The sequence below is a fragment of the Pan troglodytes genome, chromosome 2, assembly GCF_028858775.2.
Source record: "Pan troglodytes isolate AG18354 chromosome 2, NHGRI_mPanTro3-v2.0_pri, whole genome shotgun sequence".
Classification (NCBI taxonomy): domain Eukaryota; kingdom Metazoa; phylum Chordata; class Mammalia; order Primates; family Hominidae; genus Pan; species Pan troglodytes.
In genome coordinates, this window is record NC_086015.1 from 52,565,753 (window position 1) to 52,579,344 (window position 13,592).

The 13,592-nt window shown below is 50.9% G+C and overlaps 1 protein-coding gene across 8 annotated transcripts in view; it reads right to left on the reverse strand.

The window, feature by feature from the left end:
• Window positions 1-13,592, reverse strand: part of PFKFB4 (6-phosphofructo-2-kinase/fructose-2,6-biphosphatase 4) — a 38,157-nt gene that overhangs the window by 18,187 nt on the left and 6,378 nt on the right. For 4 of the 8 annotated variants that reach the window (XR_010155191.1, XM_016941058.4, XM_001158394.8 and 1 more), the window contains exons 2-7: window positions 13,200-13,316; window positions 12,946-13,042; window positions 6,648-6,714; window positions 2,778-2,852; window positions 2,335-2,391; window positions 1,577-1,698 (exon numbers count right to left, since the gene is read on the reverse strand). Coding sequence is in view for 7 of the 8 variants with exons in the window: in XM_016941058.4 (XP_016796547.1) it covers window positions 1,577-1,698; window positions 2,335-2,391; window positions 2,778-2,852; window positions 6,648-6,714; window positions 12,946-13,042; window positions 13,200-13,316 (535 nt within the window). In the remaining variant the exon portion in view is untranslated. Of the gene's footprint in view, window positions 1-1,576; window positions 1,699-2,334; window positions 2,392-2,777; window positions 2,853-6,647; window positions 6,715-11,610; window positions 11,739-12,945; window positions 13,043-13,199; window positions 13,317-13,592 lie in introns of those variants that run through there. The other 4 variants (XM_063805747.1, XM_063805748.1, XM_054681820.2 and 1 more) reach the window with 3 other exon arrangements.

Sequence of the window (13,592 nt, forward strand, 5' to 3'; positions counted from 1 at the left end):
CAAGGACCTGGCCTTTCCTTCCCCAGTGACCTCCTCCCACTAGAGCCCAGTCCTGGTCATCCAAGTGTGCTGAGCAGCTGCCACACCCCATCCTGGGCAGCTGGTGGATGAGACAGGAAGCACAGGAGGATGGTGCTGGTGGTGGCAGCCGATAAGTCCAACTCAGCCACTTTCCCCACTCTGGACCTATGTGGCACTGCAGCTTGGACAGCACATTGATCAGTCTCTGGGTGTGGGGGTGCAGGGTGGGCTCTGGTTCAGGCTGAGAGTCCTCTGGATATTCTCAGTTGAGCTCTGTCTGGACCTTGGGACCTTGGTTTGGGGGTGTCACGATGACACCACCAATAAAAGCAAGAGCAATGCTTACTGACAAATCCAACAGAAGCCGCTCAAGACAAATGGATCACATCACAGAACCATGAAGAGAAATGCTGTGCTGGGGGACCATGAAAGCCATAGAGAGGCCCAGGTGGCAGGTGCCATTCAGCTCAGGCCCAGCCTGGGCTGGCTCTAGAACCCAGCTGAGGACACTGCTCTATGCACACCTCAAAAGCATTCATCTCAGAGTTGCTTGTGTTTCTTGGTTCATGTGCATCCTTTTTTTTTTTTTTTTTTTTTTTGAGACAGGGTCTCACTCTGTCACCCAGGCTGGAATGCAGTGGTGCAACTGCAACTCACTACAGCCTTGACCTCCCTGGGCTTAGGTGATTCTCCCACCTCAGCCTCCCGAGTAGCTGGGACTACAGCCGTGCACCACCACACCAGGCTAATTTTTGTATTTTTTGTAGAGACGGGGTTTCACCATGTTGCCCAGGCTGGTCTCAAAATCCTAGGCTCATGCAATCCTCCCGCCTCAGCCTCCCAAAGTGCTAGGATTACAGGCATAAGCCACTCTGCCCGGCCCGTATTACACAATCTTATAGAATTACAGAACCTAAGCACAAGTTTGTATTCCAGCCTTTTCACTGAATGCAATATTGTATTTTCCCATGTCTCTCCACAATGACGAGTTGTAATGATGACTGTAATACTTCACCAAGGGCTACATTATTATTTACCCAGCCACTGCCCCATGTGTTCTGTAAGACAGGATTTGGTAAACTGTGGCCAGTCAGTCGAACTCAGCCGTGGGCTGTTTTTATCAAGTTTTACTGGAACACAGCTATGCCCATTGATTTACATATCATCTATGTTTCATTGGTACTGTGACAGCAGAGTGAGTGCCTGCAACAGAGACTGTACATCCTCCAAGGTCTAAATAAAATATTTACTCTCTGATCTTTGACAGAAAATATTTGCCAACCCCTGCTTTAAGACCCCCTGCATAGAAATTCGGCTTGATTTCATGACGGAATAGTATAAAATCCTGACTCACAGAGTTTTGGATGAGGTAACCAGTGTTCTGCAAGTCACCTCTGACCAAACATTTCTGCCCCAAGGAAATAAACAAGAAAGGTCAGACCATCTCTGCTTTTTGGTCCTCCAGCCACCACCATGGGGAGCCATAGGAGGCAGCCAAGTATGACCCCTGCCGCCCACCATCACACCTGCAGGGCCTGGCGCTGCCCTGACTCACCTATCCAGGTCCTCATCTAGCGACTCGTAGGAGTTCTCATAGCACTCAATGCGCCTCATGAAGTCCTCCGTAGCCTCATCACTGTCGCGGTTGACATAGTCAGGGCTGCCCAGTTTCACTTGCTGCCGGAGCCAGGCACAGAGCAAGGACATATCAGGGTCAGGAGCCAGGCGGGGCCAGAGACCAAGGAGACTGCTGGGCAGGGGGCTGGAGGAGGTTGCACCGGAGACCAGTGCGGGAACCTGAGGCTGGAAGCTGAGGTGGGGGCTGGTCCAGCAGCTCCCTGGTCTGAGTTCTCACACCAGTGCCAAGAGGGTATCACTGAGGGGCCAGGGATTGAAGTCCCTCATCCTTGTGGTACAGGGGGAGGCCTGGAGGCCGTTCCCCACCCTGAACTCTCATTTTCCCAGACCCAGATGGCCATTCCTCAGATAAACTGGGGGAGGGGAAGGAAAGAATGAGTCTTTCTTTCTCTGAAATATAAAACATGCCCCTCACCCACCCTTCCACCCCTGCTGAAGGTGCTCTCCTAGTGTCCAGGTGGTTACGAGGGGGAGGTGGGGTGAGTGAATGTCCACCAGCCACCCAGCCTTCCACACAGTGATCCACAGAGGGCGAGGCATACCTGACCCAGCATTTGAAGTTACACTTCCTCCCTACCCCCACAAGGTTCAAGATCAAATTAAGGTTAGCCAAAACCTGAAAAGGGATGTCCCTGTCACACACGACCTTCTGACAAGGTCAGATGCACTACTCACCACGATGTTGGCAGCTATGACCTCAGGATCCACACAGATGGACTCGACAAAAAAGGTCTGCGGCAGGACCAGAAGCGCCGGGGTGGTGGGAGGGAGGAACACGGACACATTCAGGGCCTCCCACCTTGCTCCTCGGAGCTCTCCATCCCCTGAGGCCCATGCTGACAAGCAGCCAGGCCCTGAAACCCTGCTTCAGAGGGCTGGAGGCGGGGTCAAGGAGTCCGGAGCTAAAGCAGGTGCTGCCCTCTCCTAGACTCTCCCACGAAAACCCCCTTCCCTCTGGAAAGCAAACCCCAAGTGGAGACAGCCCCTCTCATCCCAAATTACACTCAGGAGCCATGCCAGCCCCATGCCCCTCATGCATAAGCAGGCGGTGAAAGGAGCCCTGGAGGGCAGGGGACATGCCACAGTTCCGCCAAGGAGAGGAGCCAAGGAGGCCTCACCTTGTAGCCATTCTGTTCTCCAAAATTAAAGATGGTCGCTCTCCGTTCTCGGGTGGTGTTTGTGGCATCAAAAACCTAGGACCAAACTAGGGTTAACTCAGCCTCTGGCCCTGGGGAAGGAAGGGGCCAGAGTGGGCCCTGAAGTGGGCAGTGAGGGCCGCAGCACAGGCTCTCTGGGGACTGGATTTCTCATAAGGACCAGCTGCTGCCAGGTCCACCTGCCTGGCCAGTCTCCTCCAGACTTGCAACGGCTGGGCTGGCCCTCCCCTTCCTTGGAGAGAATGCCCCAAGGAAGTTAGGAGAGGATGCCTGTGCTCCCAGCAGGGGAGCAGACCCGTGGCACAGAAGAACCTACTCAGTGCTGCTCTGCACACAGTGGGCACTCAGTTTGTGTTTGACCAACAGGAATTGCAGTGAAACCAGTTAAACCTAGTAAACTGAACCTATGTTTATTTCTACTCCATCCTGACACCCCAGTAAAATGGGAACAGAAGGATAAAGAGAAAAAGAGACGACAGGAGAAAAAGGAGACGACAGTAGATGGAGACATCAACACAATTCTGTCAGAGAGATCCACGGTGACGGACTCAGAGTCATGTAGGAAACCAAACACAGGTGCTCGCCAACCAGAGCACACCACCTGTGCAGGACCAGAGCACTCCAGAGGGTGCAGTGGCATTGCTAAGAAAAGGGACAAAGGTGGGGACGAAATGGGAGGACTAGCTGGCTGATAAAGAAGAGCTGGAGGCCCAGGCCCCCTTCCCAACCCCATCCAGCCAGGCACTGACCCATCTGGAGCTCTTTGAGAAGTACCTGGGGCCTGCACAAGCATCCTCTGAGTAGCCTCCTGAATAGCTGGGACTACAAGTGTGCACCACACCTCGGTTACAGCATCATTTTTTTGTTTTTATTTAAAAAAATTTTTTTTGAGACAGGGTCTCACTCTGTCGCCCAGGCTGGAGCGTAGTGGAGCAATCATAGCTCACTGCAGCCTCAACCTCCTGGGCTTAAGTTATTCTTTCGCCTCAGCCTCCCAAGTAGCTGGGATTACAGGCATGTACCACCATACCTGGCTTTTTTTTTTTTTTTTTTGAGACAGGGTCTTGCTCTGTCACCCAGGCTGCAGTGCAGTGGCGTGATCTCGGCTCACTGCAACCTCTGCCTACTGGGTTCAAGCGATTCTCCTGCCTCAGCCTCCTGAGTAGCTGGGATTACAGCTACTTGTGCCACCACGCCTGGCTAATTTTTGTATTTTTAGTAGAGACGAGGTTTCACCATGTTGGGCAGGCTGGTCTCGAACTCCTGACCTCATGATCTGCCTGCCTTGGCCTCCCAAAGTGCTGGGATTACAGGGGTGAGCCACTGTGCCCAACCACATCTGGCTAATTTTTTTTTTTTTTTTTTGAGACGGAGTCTTGCTCTGTCGCCCAGGCTGGAGTGCAGTGGCGCGATCTCAGCTCGCTGCAAGCTCTGTCTCCCAGGTTCACGCCATTCTCCTGCCTCAGTCTCCCATCTGCCTCCTGGGTTCAGGCCATTCCCCTGCCTCAGCCTCCCGAGTAGCTGGGACTACAAGCGCCTGCCACAACGCCCAGCTAATTTTTTGTATTTTTTTAGTAGAGATGGAGTTTCACTATGTTAGCCAGGATGGTCTTGATCTCCTGACCTCGTGATCCACCCACCTCAGCCTCCCAAAGTGCTGGGATTACAGGTGTGAGCCACCGCACCTGGCCCACACCTGGCTAATTTAAAAATTTTTCTGTAGACACAGAGTCTCGCTATGAAAGCTGGTCTCAAACTCTTGGGCTCAAGCAGTCCTCCTGCCTCAGACTCCCAAAGTGCTGGGATTACAGGCATGAGCCACCATGTCAGCCCAGCATCACTTTTTTAAAAAGGGCATCCAGCCAGGGCTCACTGGACACTCCAGCAAAACCTTTAACAAGAAAAACAGAAACTAAATCAAACAAACAAACAAAAAAAGAAATTTGGGCCGGGTGCAGTGGCTTATGCCTGTAATCCTAACACTTTCGGAGGCTGGGGCAGGCAAATTGCTTGAGGCCAGGAGCTTGAGACAAGCCTGCTCAACAAGGTGAAACCCTGTCTCTGTGAAAAATACAAGAATTAGCCAAGCATGGTGGCACGTGCCTGCAGTCCCAGCTACTCAGGAGGCTGAGGTGTGAGGATCACTTAAGCCTAGGAGACAGGCTGCAGTGAGCTATGATTGAGACACTACACTCCAGCCTGGGCAACAGAGCAAGACCATGTCTCAAGGAAATAAAAAACAACAACACTCATATACTTGTAAGATAATGTTGAAGAAGTCTTTCTCAAAACAAACAACCAAAAAAAACAGAGAAAATAAAGAGAAAGGCCGGGCGTGGTGGCTCACGCCTGTAATCCCAGCACTGTGGGAGGCCAAGGCAGGCGGATCACGAGGTCAGGAGATCGAGACCATGGTGAAACCCCATCTCTACTAAAAATACAAAAAATTAGCCGGGCACAGTGGCGGGGGCTTGTAGTCTCAGCTACTCAGGAGGCTGAGGCAGGAGAGTGGCATGAACCCAGGAGGAGGAGCTTGTAGTGAGCCGAGATCACGCCACTGCACTCCAGCCTGGGTGACAGAGCGAGACTCCGTCTCAAAAAAAAAGAAAGAAAATTAAGAGAAAAAAGATAAAATCAGAATCTCAGAATCAAGCTAGCATGCAGCCACCAGAAGTTCTAGAAAAAGCAGCTCAGAAAATGGGAGTAGGGATGGAGTGAGTTGCCAGAAAGGGGCAGAGGTGATTTGTCAAAGAAATAATACATGACAATTTCCCTGACTTGGAGAACAAGAGTGTTATGATGAAAAGGGGCCCCCTAGGACCATGTATGGTGGAGAGAAGACCCACCACAAATCACATCACCTTGAAGACCCTAAAGGCCTCCCAAGAGGAAGGGGCATGAGAAACTCTCAGCTCCCTCTAAGAGATGAAGCTTTTAGGAAGATCGGCAAATCAGAATGACATGAGACTTCTCCACAGCCACACTAGAAGCCATAAGACATCAGAGTGATGTTGTAGAAGTTCTAAGGGAAAAGCACTTTCCACCTAGAATTCTATACCCAACCATCAAATGTGAGGATTAAAAAAAGACATTTCAGATGTGCAAGGTCTCACACAATTTACCTCCCCAAGCACCTTTCTCAGGAAGTTACTGGAGGATGTGCTTCAATGAAACAAATCAGTAAGTCAAAGAGAGGATGATGTGGGATCCACAGGCAGAACATTCAACCCAGGAGAGAGAAGGGCAATGGCTGTGCTACAGGCACAGATTGTAGCTGGGGACAGAGAACTCCAGAAGGCATGACTCCAGGAAGAAGAAGGAAGGGAAAGAACAGCCCCTGTGTTTGACTATATAAGGTTGGGGTAGAGCCGTTTCCCACAGACACCCCAGTTTAGCCCTGTTGTGCTCTTCCGTCTGACTAGAAGGGCCAACACACAGGTGGAATCTCCTTAATCCAGGATTCAGTGGGTTCCTACAACAACCAGTAATGCTGGGCAGGATTCTCCCCACACCAGGAGAAATCACATTTACTAAAGACTTAGGCAACCTGATACCTGTAGCTTCTGGGGTGGCCAAGAATACAAGCATCCAGAGGGAAGTCCTGCAGGGTCAAATGCGGCCACCACATGCCCAGAGGGAAACTCCTGGCCCATATCCAGTCTCTGGCTTCCTCCTGCATAGCTGTTGCAGACTTCCTCCCAAGGGCTGGCACCCAGAGCAGCTGGGGCACACACACCCTGCCTTCCCCTCCAGATGCCTGATGAGCAAAGGCACAGATGTGGATGGGCTCCCATGTGTCACTCCTAGCTGTCACCAGGGTGTCACACTCACCGCCACATGTCCCCCCTCCTCACTAAGGAACCGCCGGACGTCACGGAGGGCTGCCAGGGCACACTGCCTTCAGGAGAGAAAACACAGGGTCAGCCCAGCACCCGACCCTGGCTCCAGGAGGGTGGCCAGGGACACACAACAGGAGGAGACATGACAGGAGAAGGAACAGCCCCGAGGTCTCTTGCTCTCTTTTCAAAGTTTCTCTTCTCTTTCCTTAGGATAATGTTCAGTGTTTGGCTAACTCTGCTCCTGTGAGGTGGAAGGCTATACACTCTTGGCTATTAGGAACATTTTTTAAGCACTACGTTTCTGTATTTTCCCTCATCCTCTCATTGTGCACAAATCCATGCTGTCATTGTGCCACATTCATGATTTCTAATTGTCATATATTTTCCCTGATTATCAAAATAAGCCCCCCCCCACCCCGCCCGCCTTTTATTTATTTATTTATTTATTTGAGACTGAGTCTCACTCTGTCACCCAGGCTGGAGTGCAGTGGTGCGATCTCGGCTCACTGCAACTTCTACCCAGTTTCAAGCAATTTTCGTGTCTCAGCCTACTGAGTAGCTGGGATTACAGGCGTGCACCACCACGCCCAGCTAATTTTTGTATTTCAAAATAAGCATTTTTAAAAGCAGCCGTTTTCTTGTGTGCATGTCAGGAGTTGGTGGTGGGGATGGGAGGAACACTAGGGCTGGCCTTGGGGCAGTGTTAGGCTTAGTGCTCAACTTTCTTTCCTGAAAGAGAGTTCCCCAAACCACCCCTTCTGAGGGAGGGTTCTGCATCTCTTCTTCTATCATATCCATACCCTCCAGAATGGGAATCCCCCACCTATGACCGAACACTGACTATACAGTTTTCAGATCTTTTTTTTTTTTTTTTTTTTTTTTGAGATAAGGTCTCGCTCTGCCACCTAGGCTGGAGTGCAGCAGTGGGATCATGCCTCACTGCAGCCCAAACTCCTGGGCTCAAGCAATCTTCCTGCCTCAGCCTCCAGAGTAGCTGAAACTACAGGGATATGCCACCACACCTGGCTAATCTTTAAATTTCTTTTAGAGATGGGGTCTTGCTATGTTGCCCAGGCTTACACAATCTTTTTAAGTTCTCAGCTTTTTCATTTATTGCTGCAAAGTGGATTGACACATAAGGTTTGTTTTTTTTTAGACAAGAGTCTTACTCTCTGTTGCCCAGGCTGGAGTGCAGTGGTGCAATCTCAGCTCACTGTAACCTCTGCCTCCCAGGTTCAAGCAATTCTTGTGCCTCAGCCACCCAAGTACCAGGGATTATGGGCACGTGCCACCACATCTGGCTAATTTTTGTATTTTCAGTAGAGATGGGGTTTCGCCATGTTAGCCAGGCTGGTCTCGAACTCCTGACTTCAAGTGATCTGCCCACTTTGGCCTCCCAAAGTGCTGGGATTACAGGCGCGAGCCACTGCACCCAGCCAGGATTATTCTCATCAATTTATCCTATGAGGTCTGGAGATAGATAAATTACCTTTTTATCTATTATCTTCCCTTTTTCTATGTAAGGGTAAAGCTAGATCTCCTAGCTTTGTGTTTTTTGTTTTTTGAGACAGAGTCTCACTTTGTTGCCCAGGCTGGAGTGCAGTGGCGTGATCTCAGCTCACTACAACCTCCACCTCCTGGGTTCAAGCAATTATCCTGCCTCAGCCTCTCGAGTAGCTGGGATTACAGGCATGTGCCACCACACCCAGCTAATTTTTTGTATTTTTAGTAGAGATGGGATTTCACCATGTTGGCCATGTGGGTCTTGAACTCCTGACCTCAGGTGATCCACCCTCCTCAGCCTCCCAAGTGCTGGGATTGCAAGCTTGAGCCACAGTGCCCAGCCCTCCTGGCTTTGTTGATCTTTGGATTTTGTGTTTAAACTCCCAGCATGTCAAAGTCAAAGGGCTCTCATCAGGACGATATGCCTGAAATACAGCGGCAGAAGCTGATCTGAGAACCACAAAGAAATCAGTGGTAGAGCTGAGTCCAGGGCACTGAAAAGAGCTCTACTCTTATGGCTCCTTGTGACATTTCTTTTCTTTCTTTTGTTTTGTTTTTTTTAAGAGACAGGGTCTCACTATGTTCCCCAGGCTGGTCTTTAACTCCTAGCTTCCAGTGATCCTCCTGCCACAGCCTCCCAAAATATTGGGATTACACACGTGAGCTACTATGTCCAGCCCTTGTAACCATTTCTGTGCCCCAATGGGTCTTCCAGTTAAAGCCTCAAAGTGCTTTCTTCCTCATGCCAAAAACATCTGAATTCTGAGAGTCCAGGTAACTGGCATTGGTGGGGACATTTCTCCTTAGAGCCCCACGTTCTGGGCTAAGATCTCTTTTGTGGGCTGCTCTGGCCATGACACCACCATGCAGGAGAGACCTCAGGGCCCCGGTGGAGATGCTGAGGGAAGAGCCTGGGAGCCTGTGTGTGTGCGTGTGTGTGTGTGTGTATAAGAGAGTGCAAATGGGGTGAAGAGATGCATATGTGCATGAATCCACACGTGTGGGTGGTTATGTGTGAGTGTGTTGTGCCCAAGTGTGTACATGTAAATCTGTGAGTGTACCTGTGTGAGTATTTCCTGGGCCCATGTATGAGCACAGGTGCACACACACATGAGCGTGCACAATCCCTGTGTGCAGTATGTGACTAAATGGGCACAGGTATGAATGAGTGTGCCCACATGTGTGCACACAGGATGTGTGTGCATGCACCCATGTGTATAAGTTTGTGTGTGTGTGTCCAAGCATATACAGAGTATGCATGTGGGGGTGACCATGTGTGTACACATGGTGTGTGTGTATACATGTCTTCATGTGCCATGTGACTGTGTGAGAACATATGCGATCATGCTTGGTGTGTACATGTGCACAGATCCACATGTGCATACAGGTGAACACAAGCGTATATGTGCCCACACACATGCCTCTGAGGTATGCATGTGTGTGTGCACCCACCTTCATGTGTAGCGGGTGACTGCATGTGTGTGGAAGAGTTAACACAGCAGGTATGAGAATGGTCCCCTTTGAAAGGCCTGCTTGTGAGGTTGGCCCTTGGCCAGGGTTGGGGAACTTGATGGTAAACAGTTCCCTCTAGTGATATGAAACTTTCCCTGAATTATAAGAGGAGCTCACTGTGCATAGACTGTTTATACAAACAACATGGTTTATGTTGATTATCTGCTTTCCTTCTGGGAGTCTGGAATTTTGGTACATGCTAGGCACAGGGTGCCTATATGACCAGCCCCCAGTAAAAACCTTGGTCGTTGAGTCTCTGATGAACTTCCCTGGCAGACAACATTTTACACATGTTGTCAATGTTCAATGCAGGAGGAATTAAGTGCGTCCTGTGTGACTCCATGAGGAGAAAATCTTGATGCTCGCTCCTGGTTTCCTCTGGACTTCACCCCAGGCCCCTTTTTCTGATTTTGCTTTGTGTCATTTTGCCGTACTAAGTCTTAGCCATGAGTCCAGCTATATGCCAAGTCCTGGGAGTCACCCTAGCAAATCACTGAACCTGAGGGCAGTCTTGGGGACCCCCTACACACCATGTATGAGCGTGCTCAGGTGTGTGTGTATATACAGGGTGAGAACATGTGCGCCTTCGTGTGTGTAATGGCCCTTGAATTATGTGTGGCTTAAGTGAGCCCAAGTATTTATATGTGTAGGTGCCCACACATGTACATATACCCTTATGTATAATGTGACTGTGTACACAGGGGGTGTGTATGTGTATGTACCCTGTGCATATGGTATACGCATGTCCGGATGTGTGCCTATGAGGTATGCACATGCATGCATGTGCCCACGTGTGTGTGTGCATAGGGGGCTTGTGTGTGGTATAGGACTGTGTGCAGGAGTATGAATGTGCCTGTTTAGAATATGTGTACTTATGCCCTTGCATACACTTTGTTTTTGAAACAGAGTCTTACTCTGTCACCCAGGCTGGAGCACAGAGACGCAATCTTGGCTCATTGCAACCTCCACCTCCCAGATTCAAGCAATTCTCATGCCTCAGCCTCCTGATGTAGCTGGGATGACAGGCGCCCCACCACATGTGGCTAATTTTTGTAATTTTAGTAGAGACGGGGTTTTGCCATGTTGGCCAGGCTGGTCTCAAACTCCTGGCCTCAAGTGATCCACCCACCTCGGCCTCCCAAAGTGCTGGGATTACAGGCGTGAATCACTGCACCTGGCCTTGCACACACTTTTCTAGATCTTCTGCTGTGTCCAGTGTCAGAGATGGACCTCAACACTGTGTGAGTAACTGGGCCTCTGGGAAATGCAGCTGTCTCTTCCCAGGTTTTCCATTTTAAAAACTCTGGTCCTTTTATTTTGCTAATTGGGAAATTTTGGGCTGATTAATAGGAGATGGCCCTGTGGCCCAGCCAGAGCCAGGATTCGGATACAGGAAAGAGGGTTTCTAGGGCAGCCAGAGGGTATGCCTGCAGAAAGGCAGCAATTAGCCTGTCCCCAGCTTCTGTTGCAGGGTGACCTTGGACTAGCTTCCCAACCTCTCTGAGTCTAGGTCTCTTCATTTGAATTAATCCCAAATATCCCTACCTTAGGGGGACAGCCAGAGTGGAACGGCTGGCAGACTCTCCCCACAAACACTATGGATTCAGGCAGGACGGACTTCAAATTCAAACCCTGAGTGACCCAAGGCACCCCCATCACTTTCTGGCCTTGGTCCCAGCATCTGGAAAAGTGAGGCACCGCCCACCACAGAAGCTGCTGGGAAGATCAGACAGGCTAGGCTATCAGCGTCCACAGCTTGGGGTTGTTGGCTGAGGCAGGAGAATTGCTTGAACCTGGGAGGCAGAGGTTGCAGTCAGCTGAGATTGCACTACTACATTCCAGCCTGGGCGACAGAGTGAGACTCCATCACACACACACACAAATAATAATAATTTTTAAAATAAATAAATAAAATTTGCATTTGATGTTCCTTGACCTACCTATTGAGGAATATTGGAATGATGGACACTTTTTAGCGGTGGATGGGCTTAGATTCAAGTCTGGACGCTGATGTAAACTTGCTATTTTGTGCGAGACTCCTGGCCTGTCTGAGCCTCAGTTTCCTCATCTGTAAAAGTAGGGGGTGACAATGGGCATCAAGAACCCAGCACACGGTAGGTTCAGACATTAGTCCCCTACTTTTTATCTGGCTCAATATAACCAGAGGGTCCAGCCTTGATTTTTACCCACAATTTGGCCATAGAAACCTGAATATCAGGCTCCCCTTCCCTTCTTGGTGCCACAGCCTGGCCCAGCCACACCGATGCAAGAACAAAGGCAGTCTCCAGTCTGAAGGTCCAAGCCCCACAGCAGGGAGTTCCTGCCCCCTGGTGGTCAGAGAAGGAACGGGTAGCCTAGTGTGGACCCCAGTGGCAGCCTGGTAGCAGCCACTGGGCTTGATTTGGGGAAGTCACTAGAGCTGGGTCAACCTCTGCTCACTGCCCTATCCTGATGGCTGGGCCAAGAGCAAGTCTCTGCCACCCTAGGTTGATAAGGGGCTTCTCAAGACCCCAGCTAACACCTCCTGAGAAAAGCACAGCATGGCTGCTCAGACCACCAGCTGGTGCTCAGTTCCTTGAAGAAAGGACTCAGTTCAAGTCTGAAAGTTGTTGAGGGTGGGGGGGTAGCATATACATATTTCTATCTCCAGAGTAACAGCAGAAGTGTGAACGACTCACCCAGCAGCATCTAGGAGATGTCAATGCAAAGCCAATCGCACCAGCAATCACACACCAAGAACATGCTCCAAATACATAGGAGAGAGCTTATCCTGGGGCAAGGGAGGAAGCCCCCCACCCCCAGCTCCATCCCTAAGGCCTGTATGCCTGCACTCACTCAGGTTCCCTTCCCCAGCAGCAGCCATCCCCACGGGGGGCTGGGGTGAGCGAGCGTGACCTCCAGGCAGCAGCTCCAACGACCTGCATGGGCTGAGCCCCTCTTACCTCCCTGAAGCTCTGTCCTTCCCAAGGGCTCCTTAACCCCAGGGCAGGAATGGCCCAGCCACCAGGAGGCCACACAACACACCCTCTCCTCTCATCCCCAAACCCATCACCTCCCACCCCCACCACATCCTGAGAGATCCAGAGACCAGCCTTGTCACACAGCCCTGTCACACAGCCATCAGGGCTGGGCAAGGCCAGGGCTCAGGAGTAGCTCAGTCATTCACCAGCAGCTCCACTCCAGGGGCTTCTCAGTAAATGGTCAGTAATGTGTTAGCTTTCTCCACACTGGGTCCCCCAGCAACCTCTCCCCCTACACCCAACACATATACTTACTTCCTGATTTTCAGGCCCTCTTCATTGTCGGGGAGAAAAAATTCAAAAGATTTGTAGGTCTTGACCACGTCCCGGCGATACTGGCCAACATTGAACTCTGGCGGGAAGGAGAGGCTCAGCTTTCACAGCAACAGCAACCCCTACCAACCCTGACCTTGACCCAACCCCAGGCCAAATAATAGAGAATAGGCCTTCTCTATTCTCTTTGTCATGCCCCACAAAGCTCCCCTTAGACAGCTGGGGCCAAGCCTCACCCCGAGTGGGCACACCAATCCAGTTCAGGTATCGAGTCAGCTTCTTGGAGATGTAGGTCTTGCCCCTGGCGGGCAGGCCCACCATGACAATGAGCGTTGGGCAGTTGGTCATGCACACTAAAAGGCAAGCAGCACAGTGTCAGATGAGGGCTGGGACCCTCCCAGCGCACCCCTCCCTCTCAGCCTGTGGTCTCTCAGCCTCAGGGCATGGGACTGGCATCAGACGTATCTTCTTGGCTTCCTAGCATCCCCACACAGCTCCCGGAGTGGCCCCAGATGCTGATTTCAAGCCACCGTTGGCATGTCCCCCTTCCCCAGGCCCGCCTGGGCTCTGGCAGACACAGTGGGATCTCTCCAGCCCTTTTCATCCTGATGTGCACCACCAGGCATAAA